We start from the raw sequence: 23,853 nt of genomic DNA, 5'->3' as shown, positions 1-23,853 counted from the left end.
ACAAATATGTACACTGAGCAATTAAGTAACTATATTGAGGGATAAAGACTCAAGCTTCTCATTGTTGGAGAAGGCATTTATTTTTTAGTGTTCTAATAAAACTTTGTTTATAAAAAATGAATGGTGGGTCAGATTTAGCCTGTAGGCCATACTTTACCAACCCCTGCTCTAGACTATCTTAATCTTTCTGTTTCTGGGATCTTTGTTCTCCCTCCTCCCCCCTGCCCCTTTCTTCCTTTCTTCCTTTCTTCCTTCTCCTTCCCCTCCTTCTTCTACACTGGGTCTCTGTTGCCCAGGCTGGAGCACAGTGGTGCAACCACAGCTCACTGCAGTGTTGACCTCCCAGGCCCAAGCAATCCTCCTACCTGAGCCTCTCAAATAGCTGGGATCACAGATGAGTGCCATTATGCCTGGCTAATTTTGTTTATTTTTAAAATTTTTTTGGCAGAGACTGGGTCTTACTATATTGCCCAGGCTGGTATTGAACTCCTGAGCTCAAGCAATTCTCCTGCTTCAGGCTTTCAAGGTGCTGGGATTATAGGCATGAGCCACTATACCTGGCCTGGGATTTTATTTTGTAAATATATGCAGTTACTATGTTCCAGGCTCTATTTAGCTTTTTTTTTTTAAATTTGTAAGCTAAAATAATGGTTTGAGGTTGGGTTTTTTTTGGATTTTTTTAATTGATACATAATAGTTATATATATTTTGGATATACATGTGCTATTTTGATACATGTATACATTGTGGATACATTGTAATTGTACCCCAAATCAGAGTAAGCAGAATGTCCATCAAGATATTTACTTTTAAGTGTGCAAAAGGGGAATGCTAGAAAGAACCCTGAGGTGCTGGATTGAAATTGGAGATGCTGGCAGGAACTCATGGTTTTATAATGTAAACACTGATAGATAGAGAAATAGTTATAGATGCATAGCTGTGTGTATATGTACATATGTGTGTCCCTATGCTTACATGTGTGTATAATTGTGTGTCTGTATTGTACATATGTAATAAATGTACTTCTTAGCTCTGTCCACCGAGAGGTCTCAGAAGGAGTGACACTCTAGAAGCAATGACAGCACTAAGAGCCCAGATCTTACAGGGTTTCTGGGTCGATTCTAGGTCTGAGAAAGAAAAATAAAAAATGAGCCTGGAACATGTTATTGTGTCAGAAAGTAAGACATGCTCAATAAATGATGAGGACATGTCAAAAGGACGCAAAAGACACCCTGAAGGGTCTCCCACTGGCCAAATCTAAAACAACTGGGCACCGAAATGATGAAAGTATCAAAATACAATCCATTAAATAAAATAGAAACCTAAGAGTTCATACTGACATAAATACGTACAGACATACAGACATAAATGAAAGGTGGAGATGGAAAATTGTCTCCTGCAGTAGATTGCCAGAAATCTGTACACAAAATTTTACCAGAAAATTTTTCACAGAGTTAGAAAATTACCACTATCATAATGGTAGTGGATTCAAGAAAAAGTTGGCAATAGATGCTAAGCGTTCTGAGTAGAATTTGATAAGTAAGACACTCTTGGGGAACTCTTGGAACACCTTTCTACAAAATATTACTAATCAATTACAAAGGAGGAAACAGTAATTTTTTTTATGGTGGAGAAACATGGCCAAAAATAAAAAGAGAGAGGAGAAAGCCACAAAGGACGATCTGAGAGACGGTACTTACAAGATGTAGGACAGTCAAAGAGTAATGGTTCCCAGTATGCAAAGAGCTCCAACAAATCAACATTTGTATTACAGTCTAATTTAAATGGCACAAAAGATATGATTAGGCAGTTAAGAAAAGATATATAAATGAGCAAACAAACATATGAAGAGGTGTGGATCTTCACTAATAATCAAAGAAATGCTGAATAAAACAAAATGTATTTTAACCTTTTAGACTGACAAAAAATGAAAGCTTGATAATCTGCCTGTCAGCTGCTTCACTGGCATCACAAAGCACGCCAATTAGTAAAAAAATTAAGGTGTTTTCTGAAGTGACACCACTTGCAAAATGGCTAGAAAATACGCCAGTGATTTGCAAAGAATCTATTATATACAGAGAACAAACATACTTCTCTTGCTAATGTAGAAACGCCCTTTGGTGTGGTCACTGAGAATTTCTTCCAATATTCTGCCAATAATTGTAACACAAACAATCACATACTGAAGTATTTATGGGAAGGGACAAGGGGAATTCACAGTATGACAAAGTCAGAGAATCTAATATCTATCTATCCCATTCATCCAATGCATATCTGAGCTCCTTCTTCAAAAGCCTTAGCAACACCATCCAGCATCTGCTAGAACTCCTCCATTGCTCATTCGTTCATTCAACAAATATTTACTGAATACCTACTTTGTGCCAGGGCAGACGTAAATGCTGAGAATACAGTGAGGGAGCAAAAAGAAACACAGCACGTCGCTTAAAAGAGCTTACAATCAGTAGGAGGAGAAAAATATGAACCAAATAGTCATGTAAATAAGTTTAAAGTTGTAACTGAGATAAGTGGTATGAGGAAGAGCTACACAGTGACATGAAAATCTAAAAAAAGGGTATTTGACTTAGGAAAGTCAGGAAGGGCTTTAGTGAATATGGCTTGAGCTGAAATATGATGGCTGGGAAGGTGGCTAACTAGGTTAAAAGAAAGGGCAAGAGCATTTAAGGTGGAGGAGCTGCATGTGTGAAGGCCCTGTGGCAGAGGGCATATGATGAGTAAGCGGGAATGAGACAGGCTGTGTGGATGGACCAGACCAAAACAGAGGGCGAGTTAGGGTGAGACAAGACTGGCCAGGAACACGGAACCAGCAAAGTGAAAGGTGGGACATTTCTGCCAGAAGCCTGGAAGGGTGGTAAGCCCAAGGAAGGACTGGCCCTGTGTTTGGAGAAGATCCTTCTGACTGCTGTGTGCAAGTTTCCTCATATCAAACTCAAATAAAAACCACAAGTCAACTGCCCCCATAGTTCCATCCTTCCCACTGTCCCAGGGACCACAGGTTTAGCCCTTCTCATTCTTTCTTTTTCTTTTCGAGATGGAGTCTTGCTCTGTCACCCAGGCTGGAGTGCAGTGTCATGATCTTGGCTCACTGAAACCTCCACCTCCTGGGCTCGAGAAATTCTATTGCCTCAGCCTCCCGAGCAGCTAAGATTACAGGCATCTGCCATCACACCTAGCTAAAGTTTTCTTCGTATTTTGGTAGAGATGGGGTTTCACTATGTTGGCCAGGCTGATCTTGAACTCCTGACCTCAAGCAATCCACCCGTCTGGGCCTCCCAAAGTGCTGGTATTACAGGTATGAGCTACCATGCCCAGCCTTTTTTCTTTTTCAAGACATGTTCTCTCCCTGTCACCCAGACTGGAGTGCAGTGATGCAATCCCAGCTCACTGCAGCTGAGGTGGGAGGTTGAGGCTACAGTAAGCTGGGATCAAGTGAGCCTCCCACTTCAGCCTCCTGAGTAGCTGGAACTACAGGTGCATGCCACTATATCCAGCTAATTTTTTGGTAGAAATGGGGTCCCATTATGTTGTCCAGGCTGGTCTCAAACTCCTGGGGTCAAGTGATCTGCCTGACTTGGCCTCCCAAAGTACTGGGATTACAGGCATGAGCCACCATGCCCAGCCAACCTTTCTTTCTTATGACAAATATTTGGGGAGGGCAGCCTCCCCTGAATCTCCTCCCCCTGCATCCCTGGCATTCAGATATCTCCAGGGTGCGTTGTTTCTCTCCTGCCCCCACCACAGGGATATTTCCAAATGACCTTCAGTTTGTCCTTTTCTCTCTCAATGTACAGGCCTTAGAACAGAATGTAAAACCAGTGGAGGGTCCAGGAAGGCAAATGGAAAATGATTATTGAACAAGCTTAAAACTGCCAGAAAACATAAACTATCACTCTGAAACCATCATCTAACTGAAAGGGAGAACTGTAAAACTGAGAATAATGATCCTAAAACAACTAAAGTCTATTTCCAATGCTGATGACCAGAGGCTATCGAGAGAGGGAGGCCAGGAGGTCATTTTGCCTTTTAGACAGAGGTCTGGACACACAGCACTAAGAGAGGAGCAACTGAACATTTTAAAACACGAGTTTTAAATGAGACAGGTTCTCACTCTGTCACCCAGAATAGAGTGCAGCGATGTGATCCCAGCTCATGGCAGATGAGGTGGGAGATTGAGGCTACAGTGAGCTGGGATCAAGTGATCCTCCCACTTCAGCCTCCTGAGTAGTGAAATAGTAGTGAACTTTGAACATTATACTTTTAGGGGGGAAAAGCAAAGTAAAAAAGGTTAAAGATCACTTATCCTAAATATTATATCTCAGCACCATTCCTGTGCACATGAAGAATCTCACGAATGGAATATTAAATAAATAAAAGTATACAGCAAAATAATAATGAATGGAATGTCATAAGCTAAAAAAAGCTTAAAAACATGCAAAATAAAACTACATTATTTTCAGGTGTATCCATGTATGGTGAAAAGTATAGAGATATGAAAGGGAATCAAAACTCCAAGTATAAGACGGTAGCTTCCTCCTGGCCTCTAGGAGAAAGAAGAGCCATACGTTTGGCAAGGAGCACACAGGATTGCAGGTGGCATTGACCACACTTTGTTTCTTAAGCTGGGCAGGGGTCCATGATATTGATTATATTATTATTTAGACCTTTTGGTATTTCTGAAGTATCTCTCAATATGTTTTCTAAAGAAAAAATGAGACAATCTAACCTGTGGGCAAACAACTAATAAGAAAAGGAATAGAAATGTGAACTCTTTAACTCCTTTCTAGTGATTGGTTTTCTATTTAAAACAGGCTCTAGACAGGTTCACTCCCTGGATGGCATAAAATAGTTTCATGATACATAGGCTTAAAACTAATGGGCAAAACTGAGGATCTAATCAACAGAGCTGTGAACTGTGAGGGATGAGTTTCAGTCACTCTTTTTTTTTTTTTTTTTTTGAGATGGAGTTTCACTCTGTCACCCAGGCTGGAGTGTAGTCATGTGATCACAGCTCACTGCAACCTCTGCCTCCCAGGTTCAAATGGGTTCTCCTGCCTCAGCCTCCCAAGTAACTGGAATTATAGGCCCCCGTCATGACACCCAGCTAATTTTTGTATTTTTAGTAGAGACAGCATTTTGCTATGTTGCCTAGGCTGGTCTTGAACTCCTGAGCTCAAGTGATCTGCCTGCCTCAGCCTCCCAAAGTGCTGGGATTACAGGTGTGAGCCATTGCACATAGCCTCAGTCATTCTTTAACTCCAACTGTATCTCAGTCACTCTAATTCCAGCTGTCTCTGAATGAGACAACTCTGGCCCTGTATTTCCAGACACAAAGCCCAGTCTCACTTGGATTCACATGGGCCATGCAGGTGTTGAATTTAGAGCTAGTTCCTCAGAGAAAAAGTGAATTTTAGAAGAGCCCTCATATTCCCTGTTGCACTGGTATGCAGGGTACAGAGTCATTACATATTTTAGCATTTCATGTGGCATCCATTCGACTTACCTGCTGTTGCAAGGTGCTTGGATCAATAAAAGTCACCAGATCTATAGAAAAGTAACCAACCACATCTTTCATTTTGCAGGCCTTTCCAATTTGGAGGCACAAATACATGAGAACTTGGGGATCCACTGAGGTCTGAGGCATGGTGGTACCAGAGGAGATGAAGGGGCTTTCGGCATGAAGCTGGTCCCCGGTTGACAGCACGCTGATTTTCCCATTGGGCTCTATCAACATGTCCACTGTCAGGTTGGTGACACTATCTGTAGGTGGGAATGCTTCGATCACACCCCCTGGTGGGAAAAACATGGAGTAGGTAAAAGGACACATTCTCAGGGACTGTGCCCATTTGGAGCACGAAGGAAGCACCTAGGCTTTGGTTGGCTTGGGCTCACATTCTGCATCTGCCATGTCTTGGGAGACTTTGGGCAAGTAGCTTACATTCTCTGAACTTATTTTTCTTTGTCTGTAGCATGTATAATAAAGCCTACCTCATTAGATCCTTGTGAATCTTAGACATACTCTATGTATCTGTAGTATTTAGCCCATTGCTTGGCATATTGTAGGGCCCAATGAATGGTAGTTTTGATTCTGATTATAATTTGAAGACTCAGTGAAGATCACTGTGTCTATGCCCAAAATTCATTCAACAGTGAACGCAAGCATTATGGTCAAATCCCTCATGGGGAATTAACTGCCCATAGTCCACAGTTGGCATCTTGATGACCAATGTGCTGTTTTTGGTAAACTTCACTGCTTTTTGAAGGTTTCACAGGTTTGGGCTTTTTGCAGAGAGAGAGAACATTGACCATCATGTCAGCCAAAGGACTCCTATATAAAGCTAGTTATGAAACATTTAAAAAATATAGAACCAAGAGATATTGCTGTGTTTGAAGAACACGTATGCTCTCTCTGCTGATAATGGGAGCTTTATAATTTATTACATTTTATCTGTTGCTTTGAATGCCCAAAATCATAGAGGCAAGTCCGATGTTCAACCACAGCAACAACATTTTTCTGGCTAATTTGTGGGCTAGCTCAGTGGTGTCCACAAATATCATATAGCCCCAATCTTCTGTTTCTTAGGCCCAACTTACAAATCTTACTGTATATGTCCTCTTTGTAGAGAATAAATTTAAGATATTATTTGTAAAGGGTTAGATAACTTAATTTAAAAGTGAAAACAAAGTGTTGCATAGGCAGATGCCATCTGGAACCCGACAGCAGTAAGAGAAACTTGGGAAATCTGTATTTCACAAATGTGCTGGTGTAAGTGTGACCTCTACCTATAGTGGTAAGCCACAGACTTTGAACAGCATAGAAAGAAAAAAAAATGAGCAGTTCTCAAACACAGTCATCTGTTACTTCATACAAAAAACACTTTCCTTAAATGTCTATCAATTTGGTCAGAGGTGGTCCTAATGAACACCAAGTTTCAGAAGGAAAACTGATTTTGGAGGGTACATATTCAACCCCTAATTTTTCGATTTGGTTGGCTGGAGACATTCTTTTCTTCAAATGAGGTCGATTCTTGCGTGCTCTACCTAAATACCAGTCACTGGGGGATTTAGCAACGTAAATGCAACAATGACAAAAATCTACAAAAGCAAAAAACCTAGTGAGTCTCTATTCTTTAGTTAACTTTGTGGCTTTAGCTGTCACCTATGTTTTGAAAGATAGTGCTTCAGTGGAAACGCACTATCATCTGTAACTTACAAGATTACTTGGGTATTTTATTTCTGTGAAGCTTATTTGTACTATCTTCTCCGCATCATGACCATAACCTTTTCATTGTTATTTTTTTCCACTCAAAGCAATTAATTCCTCTTCTGAAAAAGGTGCCACAAAGTGAGACCCTATCGCTTCAAAAAAATTTTAAACAATAAATTAGCTGGGCGTGGTGGTGTGTGCCTGTAGTATCAGCTACCCAGGAGGCTGAGATGGCAGTATTGCTTGAGATTGGGAGGCAGAGGCTGCAGTGAGCTATAATGGTGCCACTGCAATCCAGTCTGGTATGACAGAGTGAGACCCTATCTCAAAAAATTTAAATTTAAATTTAAAAGTACTCCTTTTGATATAAACCTATGACAATTTAGAAATCAAATCTGTAGCACATTTTGTGGCCATAAGCACACTGGAGAGAATATAAATGGAATGAAACAGGCAATGGTGGTGGAAGCTGGAGGGAGGGAGATGCTGAACTTAGAGTTGGGACACCTGGGGGACAACCTGGCTCAGTCAGGGACCACTGATGCAGGTCCTGCTGTCTGTACTGGGTTGAGAGAAAGGCAGAAGCTTTGAAAACACATGACTTTCAAGAACCAGGTATTAAAATGTGCTAAAATTTTGTGTTCCATTTACCACTTATTGGTTGTGTTGCCCAAGTCCCGCCCGTCTCTGAGCTTCAGTCTCTTCATGAAGAAAATTGAGTTAATAAAGCTTATACAGCCCTCCATAAATAAGCATGGCTGAGAAAATACGATAAAGATGGACAGGAGGTGGAGGTGAAGTCTTAGCTTGTGGTTATATAGCTCACATGAGATAGTCTCTGGGAAAGCCTTTCTCATTTACACGGCTCACATGAAAATAAGCAGTTTGGGGGAAGGCTTTTGCAGGCTGATGCTGGAAGATCTGGAAACTTCTTAACACCCTGACCTGGACGGGCTGGAGATCATCATGGTCTTCCCCGCATAACTTTTTTTTTTCTCCCCAAGAAGGAGTCTTGTTCTGTCTCCCAGGCTGGGGTGCAGTGTCACAATCTCAGCTCACCACAACGTCTGCCTCCTGGGTTCAAGCGATTCTCTTTTCTCAGCCTCCTGAGTAGCTGGGATTACAGGCGCACACCAACATGCCTGGCTAATTTTTGTATTCTTAATAGAAACGGGGTTTTGCCATGTTTGCCAGGCTGGTCTCGAACTCCTGACCTCATGATCCACCTGCTTCTGCCTCCCAAAGTGCTGGGATTATAGGTGTAAGCCACCAAGCCCAGCCTTCCCCGCATAGCTTTTTTAAAAAACCTTATTCAGCTGGGCATGGTACGCCTGTACACCCAGCACTTTGGGAGGCTGAGGCAGGCAGATCACAATGTCAGGAGTTCAAGAACAGCCTGGCAAACATGGTGAAACCTGATCTCTTCTAAAAATACAAAAATTAGCTGGGCATGGTGGCATGTGTCTGTAATCCCAGGTACTCAGGAGGCTGAGGCAGGAGAATTGCTTGAACCCAGGAGGCGGAGGTTGCAGTGAGCCGAGATCGCGCCAGCCTGGGCAACAAGAGTGAAACTCCATCTCAAAAAAAACAAACAAACAAACACAAAAACACCTTATTATTGATCTTTTTTGTGTATGGTAGCTACTTGATTTTCTTCCATTTATGCATGGGGTTGACTTTCTTTACTTTGACTAGTCTGTCAGTGGGTACATGTGAAAATTTATAGAATCACAAAATTTTAGAGTTGAAAGGACGTTGGAAGCTGTCTAGCACAAGTGTCCTCTGCAAAGATTCTCTTTTCAGCAATCTTGTTAGACGGCTGCCATTCAACCCCTTACGTAAATAATTCATTAACGGGGTGTCCAGTACAGCCTGCCCAGCCAGTGTATTCCAACAACCAACAGATCTGTCCTTTCTAATCTTCTCTCATACACTGAGCTAAGATATGCCCTGATAAATGTACCTACTGGCTCTGCTCAAGACTCCTGGAGCAGCACAGAGGTGGCTTTTAATGGGCTCTTCCATGTGTTAGCAGAGTGATTAATGCTGATATTATCATCACTTGACAGTAGTGGAAAGATGCCTTCTGTGGTCTGTTACACTAACCCTCTCTTCTGGTGCATGTGGGTAAGAATATAATAGCTGTCTTGCAATGTGACCTCCTAGAGAGTGGGCTGTAGCATGGGCATGCCCCTGTGTAGCACCCCCACAGGGATCTCTGAGATTGTAGGTAGGCATCATTCACCATTCATTCCCTCATTCATGGACCACCCAATGTTGTTAGAAAATGAGGATGAAGGAGGAGGAGGAAAGGAATGGAGGCTTGCTTTGTTCCTGGACTGTAGCGAACCCTTGTTTGAAAATGCTGTATTCGGAACTGGAAGTGAGACCATTTCTGCTCTCCTAGAAAACAGAAGGAGAAACTAACATTTTATTTTTTTTTTGAGATGGAGTCTTACTCTGTGACCAGGCTGAATGTTTTCAGCCATTTCAGTTTTCATATTTCAAAAGTGATTTGACTCCCTAAAAACTGTTAATTTTTTTTTTTTTGAGATGCAGTGGTACAATCTTGGCTGACTGCAACCTCCGACTCCTGGGTTCAAGCAATTCTCCTGCCTCAGCCTCCCAAGTAGCTGGGACTACAGGCATGTGCCACCATGCCCAGATAATTTTCGTATTTTTAGTAGAGACGGGGTTTCACCATGTTGACCAGGATGGTCTCGATCTCCTGAAACTGTGATCCGCCCACCTCAGCCTCCCAAAGTGCTGGGATTACAGGCACGAGCCACTATGCCAGGCCCTGAAACTAATACCTATTAAAGATGATTTTGTGTCAGGTTCTGTGGTAGAAACTTTCGTATCTGTGTTTCATTAGGTCCACCCAGTGACCCTGTAAGGTAGGCAAGTGAGGAAACTGGGCCTCGAAGGGTTTAAGAACCTTGCTCAAGCTCATAGACGGGATCCAGACCCAGGTAATCTGATTCCAAAGCCCACCTCTCAGGAGGAGTTTGTGGTGTCAAAAAAGGTCTGAGATCTGGAACTCCACATGCCATGCTTGGCATGCTAGGTTCCTATTTACTTAAGAGGCTGGGTGTAAGATAAATATTTAGGCAACATTTAAAAAAGAAAACTGTAGGAGCTCTTTACTAAACCAACACAGGAGACGCAAGTATTTAAATTGGCCCCAGTTGACCCAAAACTAGAATCCAAGGTTGAATAGACTAATCCTCAATAGAAACTCTACAGTCTTATTTACCTTGACTGAGAAATGTTTGGAGGAATTTCCTCCATGTCGGGAACCGTTTCTCATTGACTGGCTGTGCGTGCTGTGCTAAAATGCCCGCCAGCTCCTCGGAGATCTTCACCAAAGCTGGCTCCTGCAGAAACAAATTAAATAGAACCACAAGCAATTTTACTACAGAAATGAAAACTGCTTGTGGAGTGATTAAAAACCAGGCCTCCAACAGGCAAAAAAAATGTGGTTACTGTTTACCCAGAGTCAGAAAGCCATTTTGAAAATGTTCTCTCTTTTTTCAGCCATTTCAGTTTTCATATTTCAAAAGTGATTTGGCCCCCTAAAAATTGTTAATTGTGCCTGTTGTCTCTGAAAGGCACTTTTCTCTCTGGGCATCAGGAAACCAGGTCTCACACCCACTGCTGCCGACAGCCTGACTAGCAGAGTGTCCTTGGGCAATAGCCTTCCCCACTCTGGGTCTCAGTTTCCCTTTATATAAAATGTGGGATTGAGTGTTTACTTTTTTTTTTTTTTTTTTTTTGAGACAGAGTTTTGCTCTTGTTGCCCAGGCTGGAATGCAATGGCATGATCTTGGCACACCGCAACCTCCACCTCCTGGGTTCAAGTGATTCTCCTGCCTCAGCCTCCCTAGTAGCTGGAATTACAGGCATGTGCCACCATGACTGGTTAATTTTGTATTTTTGGTAGGGATGAGATTTCTCCATGTTGGTCAGGCTGGTCTTGAACTCCTGACATCAGGTGATCTGCCCGCCTCAGCCTCCCGAAGTGCTGGGATTACAGGCGTCAGTTACCGCACCCGGCCACCTCCATATAATAAATTTTTTTTTTTTTTTTTTTTTTGAGACAGAGTTTCCCTCTTGTTACCCAGGCTGGAGTGCAATGGCGTGATCTCGGCTCACCGCAACCTCCGCCTCCTGGGTTCAGGCAATTCTCCTGCCTCAGCCTCCTGAGTAGCTGGGATTACAGGCACGTGCCACCGTGCCCAGCTAATTTTTTGTATTTTTAGTAGAGACGTGGTTTCACCAGGTTGACTGGGATGGTCTCGATCTCTTGACCTTGTGATCCATCTGCCTCGGCCTCCCAAAGTTCTGGGATTACAGGCGTGAAAAAATGTTTTTTAACATTTTTTCAGACAGGGTCTTGCTCTGTCACTCAGGCTAGAGTACAGTCATGTGATCATAGCTCACTGAAGCCTCAGTCTCCTGGGCTCAAGTGATCCTCCTGCCTTAGCCTCCCAATTGGCCTTGACTACATGTGCGTGCCATGCATGGCTAATATTTGTAGAGATGGATCTATGTTGTCCAGGCTGGTGTCAAACTTCTGGCCTCAAGGAGTCCTCCTGCTTCAGCCTTCTAAAGTGCTGGGATTACAGCTATGAGCTACGGCATCCAGTCATCTTCCATCTCTTTAATCTGTGCTGTTTCCCCCTTGTTGGTGGATGTCTGCGTCCTACAACTTCATCATCAAAGCCTTAAACTATGGGCTGAGGCTGTAAAGGTGGGATTTTAGGTAGGGATGAGTTGGAAGAGTTAGGTGGGAAGGAGTATTGGGGCCAGCCTCAGTCTGCCTGAAATCCCCCCTAGGTCACAGTCTCAACTGTCTGGATGTGAGGCTGGCCCCATACCATCTATAAAACAGCCCAAAGACTGAAGGGCCTCCTGTCAAAATGAAATCAGTAGGGAATCCTCTAGTGAATAAGAAGTCTGGCTTTTGATATAAAAAGCCTTGGTTTGCCGGGACATATTTTTTTAGATGTCCTAAGTTGTGATGCTCTTCCTCTTAGATTATCTAAACATTTTCAAATAGAAGCCACCTCTTCAGATTTTATTTCTGCCAGAAGTGAGGCAGGGTACTTGATAGAAACTCATGATAGACAATATTCATATTCAAAATATGGGGCACTGACAAGAAAAACTCAGATCTGCTTTAGGTTGCAGGGGAACTTCTGAATCTCAGTGATGGCTCAGTAATTTGGAGGAGTTGGCTTTGGGGGTGGGATTGGAATATAATCAATTATACATATGCTGGACACAGTGGCTCATACCTGTAATCCCATTACTTTGGGAAGCTGAGGTGGGGAATCATGAGTTCAGGAGTTCAAGACCAGCTTGGCCAACATGGAGAAACCCCGTCTCTACTAAAAATACAACAACTAGCTGGACATAGTGGTGCCAGAGAATTACTTAACCTGGACCCAGGAGGCAGAGGCTGCAGTGAGCCCAGATCACGCTACTGCACTCCAGCCTGGGCTACAGAGCAAGACTGCATCTCAAAAAAAAAAAAAAAAAAAAATCCTACACACTTATTTCCAATTTCCCTACCATTAAAAAGTGATTGTCCTCTATGCACTGCCCACCCCAACTCCTTGGAACAGCTGGTTGATTCTAGGTCCAGTGCCCACTGACAATCCACAATAGAAGACAAACATCTGACATTGTGCTCTCGGCAGGTTCAGAAAATCTGAATAATTTCTGAAATATCCAGAAAATCTTGGTGGGAGAGTTTCATTAGTTGTTTTAGTAAGTGCTTGACATACAAAACAGAAATGCCATGAGAAGTGGAGAGTGCCCTGGCTCACACTCACTTGCGGATGAGTCCCTACACAGTGGGAGAAGGTCTGTTAAGAAGGGCTGGGGAAGTGCTCATGCAGAGAGCTCTGCCTTGTGGTGCAGAGGCAAGCAGAACTGCTGTCAAAGCAATGGGCCTTTCCCCTCCCTTCATATCCCATACGCTGCGCACATTTTCTCTGGTCTTTACTGTGAATTACCTGATCGCCCCAAAGCCGTATATCTAAATTATAAACAAGCGTGTGGGAGGTGCAGCTCCAGCAACCTGGACTCCTTATTTGTTCCTTCTCTGCACAGTCCCCCAAACCCATCTTTGTTTTGTTTTACACTTGTTTCAGTTAAAACCATTCCATTTTATCAAGGAAGACCAATTGTCTCTGATTTATGAAGCGCCCCAAAGCTGGGACAATGAAACACGGCAGGGTTGAAGTCCCACTCTTCTCTGGAAAACAGAATGGCAAGGAAAGAAAGTCTCATAGCCCAGGCCCTCTCTCAGGAAAGTGGGAATTTCTTTGTTCTGTCTTGATTAAATGGCCTTTTCTGCCCCACTGCTGGAGAATGTGAAATCATCTGCCCGGTTATACACTATGTGGTCATTCATACCAAGAGAGTCTAAAGAGAAATTGTTCATTCATTCATCTATGTATCAAAAATTACAGAATATCAGGTCTTTTAAACAACTGAACTAGAAAAAAAGTGGTTATGTATTTTGGGTTCTTTTGGGGTTTTTTTTGGTGTTGGAGAGAGGGAGAAAAGGTGGCAAAGGAGCAGGTAAAAGCCTTGCCACCTAAATCTTGAAAAATCTCTTTCAACTTTAGGATCAAGTCGAAACTCCTCAACACAACAGATGCAGAAGGTCCTCGTGATATGACCTCTGACTCCTAACAGCCTCACTTTCCTGCCCAGCTCCCATCCTTCCCCTATTAGGTCCTCCTCTGCCTCCCTGCTTTCTTTTCCTCCCTTTGCTGACTCCTCCTCATCCTTCCTGAGGTGGTTCCAGCCACACCTCCTCCAGGAAGTCTTCTGACCCGCCCGAGTTGCGAGTTGTGTGTCCTTTCTCCCTGCTCTCCAGCTCTCTCGGGGCTGCTTAACGGCATGGGGGCTGGCTTTGAGGTTGGTCTCCCAGTGCCTAGCACAGGGAACACTAAATGTTTGTGGAATGAGTCATGATGGTAGTAAACACATGACGTAGTCCTTAAAGCTGAAGTTACAGAATAAGACAAAACATGAAACCTCTCAATGGGCTTCTCCTTGCTGCCCAGGAAGCAGCTGGAGGGAAGGCTGCTTAAGAACCATAGATTCTTCCTGGATAGACTTTATGGGATTCCCTGCCTCTAAAGGGTATCGGGAAGATAAATGAGGTAGCATTTATGAAGTGTCACCTCAGATGCAACATACTACGTGGGGGCCAATAAGTAATTCATAAGCCTGCTGCCTGTGTGTGGCATCTGGACACTGTGCCAGGCTTCTGCCACCGCCTCTGCTCACAAAGCCAGCCATTCTGCTTCGTTGCTTAGAGTTTTCACTGTGCACAAAGCCACAGTAAGGGGGTAAATTTCCTAGAGGAAAGTTGGCTGCTGGAATCTGGAGGAGTAATCGTGTCCCGCCATGAGAGGTACACAGCTGAAGGCACTGGCAGGGTGACATTCAATAGGGATGCTGGGGCACACAGAGGCAGCTTGGGGCCATGATTCATTCTCGAAGAAAAAGACATGGAGAGGAATAATGTGGGCTAAGAGGAGAGGGGTAGTAACTGTTTATTTCTTTATTTTGAAAGTGTCTAATGGGAAATACAAGGATTATACTAAGAACGGCCTTAGTACCAATGAAAATTGTCTTCCCACCCCTACGAAACCAACGAAAAACATACAGCAGGACCTGCAGCTCATATATTTAAGTAAGGTCAGAAAAGCGACATTCTTGGTAAGAGTTTCATTTTATTTTATCCCCCCAATAAAACAACCCTTTACAGCCTGGTTTCTGCTGGGACTAAGAAGCTGCTTGTGAGCTGGTGGGTTAGGCCACAGCTCAAATCCAGAAGCAAAAGACTCCATCACAGCAGTGGCATAACAAGCTAAGAACACCCTTTTTCCAAGAAGCAAGGTCCCAATGGCCACAAACGGTCTATCAACATCAGGTGCAAGCTCTCAGTTTTTGGGAGGGTATCTATTCTCTAGTTTGTATCATTTTGCATAGTTCAAACATAATTATACAACTCCAAGAGCATCTGCCCTGTAGGGAAGATCTGTAGCTATTCAAGTTTATTCTGTTCAAAACAAACTTAGGCACACAGAGAGAGAGACACACACACACACACACCCCTTCCATAACAGACAAACACTCCAATTCATGTGAATCATGAGGACGGTATTTGTAAAATTCTCTCGTCACAAGTTCACACTCATGATCTCATTCCTTCCTTTCAGCAACACTCTGCGGCAGCCACCACTGTGTTATTTCTCCTGTGTTAAAACGGGACACTGAGGCACTAAGAATGAGAGGCCTCGTGTAAGATCACTTGGTGAGTTTTAAGTTTCAACAAATGATTAAAGACGGAAAATAACAGAGTTAGAGGGACCATTGCTAGCTTGCTTTTGTCCTCCCTTTCCTACCTTCCCAAAGTGTACATATACTGAATAGCTGTTATAAGCCAGCAGCAGGGGCACATCTTTATCTTAAAAATTTGTGAAATGAAGCCGGGCGTGGTTGCTAACAGCTGTAATCCCAGCAGTTTGGGAGGCCAAGGTGGGTGGAATCACTTGAGGTCAGGAGTTCGAGACCACCTTGACCAATATGGTGAAACCCCATCTCTACTAAAAACACAAAATTAGCCATGTATGGTGGCGCATGCCTGTAATCTTAGCTAGTTGGGAGGCTGAGGCAGGAGAATCGCTGGCATCCGGGAGGCAGAGGTTGCAGTAAATCAAGAACGTGTCATTGCACTCCAGCTTGGGCAACAAGAGCGAAACTCTTGGGAAATGAGTAGTTAGGTAGTTTTTTGCATTGAGTAACACCAAAGCGATGGATGATGGATGACCATATCAGTGTTTCAGAGAATGTATCATCCATGTTGAGCAGATCATTTAGAGCAAATGACTTGGGGAGTGTGGAAAGAGAAATATATACCTTGTGGATAATAAACAAGTGGTAGAAAAATACACTTGACTTTTAAAAAAAGTCAGAATTCCATATTTTCATTCCATCTTGATTGCACTGGCTCTGGGAATGCAATTAGCTGCTAGCTTTGTGGCGCTGATAGCTCTATGGCAATATCCATCAAAAGAAATTTCAGCCCCATCTTTGCCACTGCACAGGCTTGCCCCCGCCCCTTTGTCCAATGCCCACATTTACTTCTCAGAGTGCATCAACAATCGTCAGGACCTCGGAAGGTTCCAAGACATTTGCAGAAGGCAGGAGGCTCCAGCAGCCTGACTGATGCACCCCAGAGATTCTTGTCTACCAAGTATGTACCTTGCCTCTTGCTCTCTTTTTCTGTCAAGAAAGCGTAAATGTGAAGGAAGAGATGTCTGACTGACTGAAATCCAAGATATCTTAGGGGAAGACAGCAGAATATCCACTGCACTCAGTGACTAAAGCTAATGACTAAAGCTTAATACTGCCCTCATTGACTAAAGTGACTTCACTCTTTAGGCTAAATAACAGCTTTTATGTATTAACAACTCACCATGTGGTAGGCATGTGCAGGGCTGGGGGTGGCTTACATTAATTATCTCACAGCCACTCTGTGAGGTAGATAGTATCATCCCTTCTTCATGTCGCAATGGCACATAAAGTAGCAAAACAAGGATTCAAACCCACTTGCTACAGCGTGTCACAGTGTAGTGGAATCTGTGCTAGTAACTGCCACAGATGCTCCCTCTGGGTTGGATTACATCATCCACAGGTGACGCTAAGTCAGAGCAGTCAAATTTATGAAAATATGGTAGCGCAGACCTCTGTTATTGGCTGCCCAGCATCAATGTCCTCTCTTTAGGGAAATGACATTTCTAACTTCTTTCATGACCCGTCCTCTCCCTATGCCTCTGTGAGTTATTGAGAGGGATGCTCCCCAACTCAGCTGCAAGGATTGGCCCTGATGAGCAAAACCACATCCTGGCTACAGTGATTGGTTCAGGATGGGCACATGACCCAATTAGACCAATCAAATATTAGGAAGCACTTCCCGGGGCCTTCTGAGAAAGTAGATTTATGCTCTTCTGAGAATGCTAACCAGGTGAGATGTGTTCTATCTTCCTATCGCCTTGAGCAGGGGCAAACTGCTGGAGCTACTGGCAACCATCTTATAACCCTAAGGATGGCAAGCCTTAGAACGGAGCACAGTACAGAGGAGAAGTGGAAAGCAACTGGAGCCTTGGTGACATCATTGAGCCGTGTCAGAAGCCAGACCAATGTTTGAATTTTTCGTTAGCTGAGATAAGAAGTTCTCTTTATTTGTAAAGCCATTGTGAGATAATACATTCTCATCATTTTTAAAGGCATTTTGAGTTGGGTTTTCTGTTACTTGAAACTTAAAACATTTTAAACTGATGCAAATGGGTGAACTAAACTGTGTATCCACTATCCGTGATGGGGGTTTTAAGCCAGCAAATGCTCTGATCACTGTGTGCAGGGCTAACTCTCATTCTGCAATCAGTAGTGGAGTTTCCACTCAATTCTTTTCCATCAAAATTATTAGAAATAGTCCCTCTTTAGAGTGCAAAAATATGCTGAGAGGATGAAGAAAAAATGAAAATGTCTTTGGCAAGTCATAAACTACTTCCCACACCTACTTAAAGTTTAAGGACTGCTTTAATACTCCATGTTTAATTGTTAATTGAGAATTTAAAAATCAAAAATGCCAACTTTGCCTTCGATGAGATGGAAAATTATGCTGCTGTAGAAGGTAGCATAATGTAAAACAGCCAACATTACCAAGGCACACAAATGTTTTTGGTATGTAAAATTGCTTTGTAAAATATTTGCTCCATCTGCTGAAAGCAGCAAAGACAATTTTCCCTTGATAGCTAATGGCCCATTTCGGCTGTGTGGCAAGTGATTCGCTGCGGTGGCGGCTCTCATTAAACAGAATGGTGAAAATGCGGTATATAATTCCATACTTATGTGGCATTATCCACTCACTGCTTCTCGAGGAGTCTGTCCCTCATTATCTAGGCCTCCACCTTGCACCAACATGCAGGCCTAGCAGTTGATTTGACTCGAGAAGCGTTTTGTCCAACTGAGGCACATATGTTGTGCCTCCATTCCAAAGCTCAGCACAACTGCTTTGCCCCCGACCACAAACACTAGAGAGGTTCATTCCCTTTCAACTTTCCAGCACTTAAACTGCTGTTTCTTTTTTTCCCCTCACCACAGGGGGCTGTGGTTTTCTTTCTAGGCTCACCCCCTGCGCGCTGCATGCTGGCGGTTTCAATAGATAAAGATTAAATGCTTCTTGAAATTCTTGATTGAACTTTGCACATACACAAAGGCAGGAAAATTTTTCCCTGGGACAAAAGTGCCATCATCAAAGCCCTGACAAGCCCTGTCCGTGGTTCATGGTGTATGTGAGGGCCTGTGATCTTTTTCTTTCAAGGAGTTGTTGACGCTACTCCCTGAAACTACTTCAACATCTGCTAAAGGAACAATTAAAAATAAATAATCCAGGGTGGTTTAAAAAAAGAAGAGTATGTTCACGTTTGGGGAATGATATTAAAAAGTAGTTACAGCAGCAAGTGACTGGTGTTTTAAAAATATTTTTAACATTGGAAAATGGTCTTAAGGAAATTATATTGAAATACAAGAGTGACATCAAGTAAATACACATGCCTGTTCTAAAGATTATGCAATATTTTAAAGCAGAAACCATGTGGTTTTAAAATCAGCCATAAGTGGAAGTAGCCATAATTATCATTACTAGTAATAGGGTCTTTCTTTCCATTTAGAGAAATATCGCTGGTTGAGAAGATTGCATATGCTGATGAAAGCTCTTTAATTGAAAATTAAAAACAAAAGGAAACACATGTGCCCTTTGGACTTGATTTTTCATCCAAGTAGTGGGGGAGAGGAATGAGTTTGTGGAATGAAATGAGAGACTATCAGGAGAATTTATATTTTAATTTTATGCAAAAGGAATGGGCAAGCAGCGGCTTTTCTTAATCAGAGTGAAGAGCTGTGCCTTCTTTGATATTTCCATATGTGAAGATGCATACACTTGAGGCAGATGTAGTAGCATTACATGTTGATTGTTTTCTTTTGACGGACTATGCTTGTTAAAATGCCAGGATGGTGTAAATCAGCAAATTCCAAAGTCAGGGTTTTTGTTGGATCTGGCATAGTGACAGGAAAGTCTGAGTCTTCTCAAGGGCATCCCTGTCTCACCGAGGGGCACCAAGGACAGACGACCAGAAGCAAATGGCGCAGTCACCGTCAGAGGAGAGTAAAACTCATTCTGAAACCGTTCCAAATGCCCATGCCTGCTCTGTGGTTTCCAGCAAAGCGGACCTTTCCAAAAGACCTCCAACGGGGACTTCCTGGATGTGAGAACACTAACCAATTCTCGTTCCTCTCATCTTTTGCTTTATTCCTTCCTTCCACGCTGTTATTGCAAAAAACTGGCAGTTAAATTCAATTGATTCAAAATATTCGGGATCCATATGGCCGCCAACCCTGGAGCTGAAGCGGCGATAGCGCCTCACTGCTGTTTTCAAGCATTTGCCTCTCCTCCAGTCCCCAGATGGTGGGAGTAACATTTAAACCTCCTTTTCTCTGCCTTGTACAATAGACCTTGGCACCATTTCAACTGTTTACTCCGGTAATTAACAGCTCTGATACCACAACAATTACAACTCCTACACTCTCACCACAATAATGCTATGAATTAGTGAGAGCTAATGGCTGGAAGGTAGAGTGTTTCCAGACTGTGAGATCTGTGCATTTTTAGAATAAAATAAAAGGTACAAACAGCACGCTTGCAGTAGACAATGATTACCTAGTAATTAGTTTACACAAAGCTTCCTATTTAATGGCAAAACGCTGTAATTAACGTGTGACAGAAAATCAAAGGGTACTTTGTAAGCATATGAAAAATTAACACTGCAGGCCCATAGCTTTATGTACTGATTAGAAGCATATTAAATCAATAGGACACGCAAACCAACAGCTTGTGTAGCTGATGATTATAGGTCCTCAGAAGGGGTGCCCTGGCTTTCATTTCACTTGGGGAGGCAATTTTCCTTCTCCTGTCATCTTCCTCAGGCACAGAGAAGCACCTCACACTCAACCCTGGCAGCTTCATGAAAATAACCACTGAACTGGAAGAAAACATTCTAAGTCATTCTCAGAGATAAAGACAAATATGTAAATGATTAAGACTTTCCAGTGATTGTGGTGACGTGCTGCTACACTAATTAGAAAATACACCAACTGGAACCAGAAAATCAAGCCACCGGGTTGCAATCTTTCGGTCAGAATAATCTCTACTTTGTCAAGCCTCTTTATTCAACTCATAGGAAGTTCAAATAAATGGAACTGTCTTATATTTCTAAAACATAAGAAAGCAGCCCGCTATGAAGACTTATTCTTTCGAAGACACTGTCCGGGTAAAGCGTAGGCTGGGAACAACTAGATCAATCAACATTCTGTATCTTCAGCAGCCACAGCCTCATATAATGATGGCTGATGGAAGTAGATGGCAATATCCTGGAAGCCTACCAGAGCCTAAAGAACTTTCTAAATCACCAAAGAAAGATTAAGCTGTATGTGCTTGTTCAATGTTACCTGCATTTTGTTTTAATACAGTTTAATCTCATAACAACAACAACAACAACAACAATAGGTAGCATTTCTTAAAGTCATCATGCTCTAAGCATACTGCTAGCCAATTCACAGTTATCTCATTTACTTGTCACCACCTCCCCGTGAGACAGGTACTAATCTCTCTTTACTGATGAAGAAAAGGAGACTTGGGGAGCTGAATTAATTTCCCTATGGTTATCCCCCAGTAAGCACGGGCATCTAAACTAGGTGTCCCTGGGCTATGGAACCCCAGGAAGCCAAACTACCTCTTAGTTACCCTGAATGACTATCCTTTTCCAATACTCATTCTGCTTAAAAGGCTGTTTACTTTGTCAACCTGGAATAGGAGACTAAAAACATTACAACAAAACAAATAGAATATTTGGTTACTTATTTTTGAAAAAAAAAACAGTGTTTCTGCTTTTAGAGATAGGGGTCTTGTTCTGTCACCCAGGCTGGAGAGTAGTGGTGCAGTCATGGCTCACTGCAGCCTCAAACTCCTGGGCTCAAAGGATCCTCTGCTTCAGGCTCCTAAGTAGCTGGAAATAGAGTCACGCACCACCACGCCCAGCTAATTTTTAAATTTTTTGCAGAGACAGGGTCTTACTATGTTGCCCAGGCTGGTTTTGAACTTCTGCCCTCAAGCCATCTCCCACCTTCGCTTTCCAAAGTGTTGGGATTACAAAATATTACAGGAGTGATCAACCGCTCTGGGCTAAAACCAGGGTTTAAAACGCTTACCACATTTTTAATGCTACATCTGACTGTGAAAGTAGTCTACTCCAAGCTTTCTGGGAATCTACAGACTCACTAAAATGATCACAATCGTGTATTAAATTGAGAAAGGCACTGGAAATCTGTCATTCCCATGAACAATCAAAGGGTGATGTCTAAAGTTCTCTCTCATCACCCATGCACATAACCAGGTATGTGAGGCAGTTGGGTTGCAAGAGCTGAATCCTAGAAACTCCCAGGCAGGGCTCCTCCTCTCCAGCTCTGAGGTGTGTGTCTTGATGGGTCCCTTTATCTCCCAGTTTGCTGCCTTGTGGGAAAAGGACACCAGCAATTCTGTCATCTAGGAAAGAGAAGAAATTTGAGAGCAGTGGTCTCTGTGTTCCAGGAATATTTGTGTTTCCCACAAATCTCTGGAAAGCAGAAAACTTGCCAGAAGGGCAGCACACGGTAAGAGTCACAAAGGCAAGGACCCGATGGAGAACACTTCTCCAGGACTTTCAAATAAGAGGGTCTTTCCTAAATGTACTTGGCTCAGTGTGGAAAAAGCACTGGGCTGGCAGCAGTCAGATGTGGGTTCAGTAATTTATTGGCACAATCATTTATTAGCTATAAATTTAAGCAAATCACTTCCTGAGCATCAGTTTCTCTATCCGTAAACAGAATAATAATGTCTTTCTTATACCTTAAATTGGCATGGAAGTAAATGAGTAAAAACCTCAGGGTTTTTCTGAGATTAAATGAGACAATTTGGCTGGGCGCAGTGGCACACACTTGTAATCCCAGCACTTTGGGAGGCCGAAGTGGGTGGATCACCTGAGGTCAGGAGTTCAAGACTAGCCTGGCCAACATGGTGAAACCCCATCTCCACTAAAAATACAAAAAATTAGCCAGGTGTGGTGGCAGATGCCTGTCATCTCAGCTACTTGGGAGGCTGAGGCAGGAGAATCACTTGAACCTGGGAGGCAGAGATTGCAGTGAGCTGCGATCGTGCCACTGCACTCAACCTGGGCAACAAGGTGAGCCTCCATCTCAAAAAAAAAAAAAAAGAGACCCTTCATGTAATGTGCTTAGCACAATACCTGGTACCCAGCAGGTACTCTGTAATATTTATTGATGATGATGATGATGAAGAAATAGAAGGAAATGTCAAGACCTTAACAGTGTATTCATAGATCTACAAAATGTTTAATCTCATGTGTAGGCCAGTGTTCTGGCAACTACTAAATACAAAAAGATAATCTAAGACATCAAGATTTTAAGATACAAAAAGAAATATTAAAAACAAATGTACAATCATTTATATGTAGTTTCATGACTAGAAAAAATAACCTAGTTTTTCTTAATCTAAAAATCTACATTAAAAAAATACAAAGATCTTGTGTTTTTGATATAAAACACAAATAATAAGGACACAAAAAAAGAATATCCCTTGCTAGTAATCAAATAATAGCAATGAGAAGCCGGATTTTTATATCTAAAATAAATGTGCAAACAGTTAATAATATCCATTGGTGGTAAGGTTCTGGTTAAACTAGTAAGCTTATTCTCTGCTAGTTGCTTTGGAAATTGGTACTATCTTCTTAGGAATATGGCAATATGTAATAAAAGCCATAAAATATTCTCCTGGGTCTTTCTCCTAGGGAAATAACAGAAGCAAAAAGAGGTGTATACAAAAACCAAATATAAAAAGAAACAAATTGGCCGGGTGCAGTGGTTCATGCCTGTAATCCCAGCACTTCGGGAGGCTGAGGCGGGCAGATGACCTGAGGTCGGGAGTTCGAGACCAACCTGACCAACATGGAAAAACCCCATCTCTACTAAAAATACAAAATCAGTGGGGTGTGGTGGCGCATGCCTATAATCCCAGCTACTTAGGAGGCAGAGGCAGGAGAATCACTTGAAGCTGGGAGGTGGAGGTTGCGGTGAGCCAAGATAGCGCCATTGCACTCCAGCCTGGGTAACAAGAGCAAGCAAAACTCCGTCTCAAAAAAAAAAAAAAAAAGAAAGAAATCTTTCCTCCCTCCTTCCTCCCCTACAACCCCACCACCAAAAAAATGAAGGTTGGAAACAGTCTAAATTTCCAACTTAGTTGAGTTGTTTAACATATTAGAGTTCGTCAGTATGAGAGAATATTATACAGCTATTAATTGTGAAGACTATGTATAAACATGGAGAATATTTAAGATCTGATGTTTGCATATACATTGTTATTGTAGCTATCAGAAATACTGCATATTTAGGAATTAATACACAAAAATGAAAACGACTGTTTGGGGAAA

The 23,853-nt window shown here is 42.5% G+C and overlaps 1 protein-coding gene across 11 annotated transcripts in view; it reads right to left on the bottom strand.

Annotated features, from left to right (window-relative positions):
- The window catches only part of IQCH (IQ motif containing H), a 293,872-nt gene that overhangs the window by 81,857 nt on the left and 188,162 nt on the right, over positions 1-23,853 (bottom strand). For 9 of the 11 annotated variants that reach the window (XR_013520764.1, XR_013520762.1, XR_008474182.2 and 6 more), the window contains 2 exons: positions 10,479-10,599; positions 5,519-5,805 (listed from right to left, as the gene is read on the bottom strand). Coding sequence is in view for 2 of the 11 variants with exons in the window: in XM_035258984.3 (XP_035114875.2) it covers positions 5,519-5,805; positions 10,479-10,599 (408 nt within the window). In the remaining 9 variants the exon portion in view is untranslated. The other 2 variants (XR_004729562.3, XR_004729563.3) reach the window with 1 other exon arrangement.

Source organism: Callithrix jacchus, chromosome 8, assembly GCF_049354715.1.
Source record: "Callithrix jacchus isolate 240 chromosome 8, calJac240_pri, whole genome shotgun sequence".
NCBI classification, from domain to species: Eukaryota; Metazoa; Chordata; class Mammalia; order Primates; family Cebidae; genus Callithrix; species Callithrix jacchus.
The sequence above is the reverse complement of the archived record's forward strand: the minus strand, read 5'-3'. Positions and strand labels throughout refer to the sequence as shown.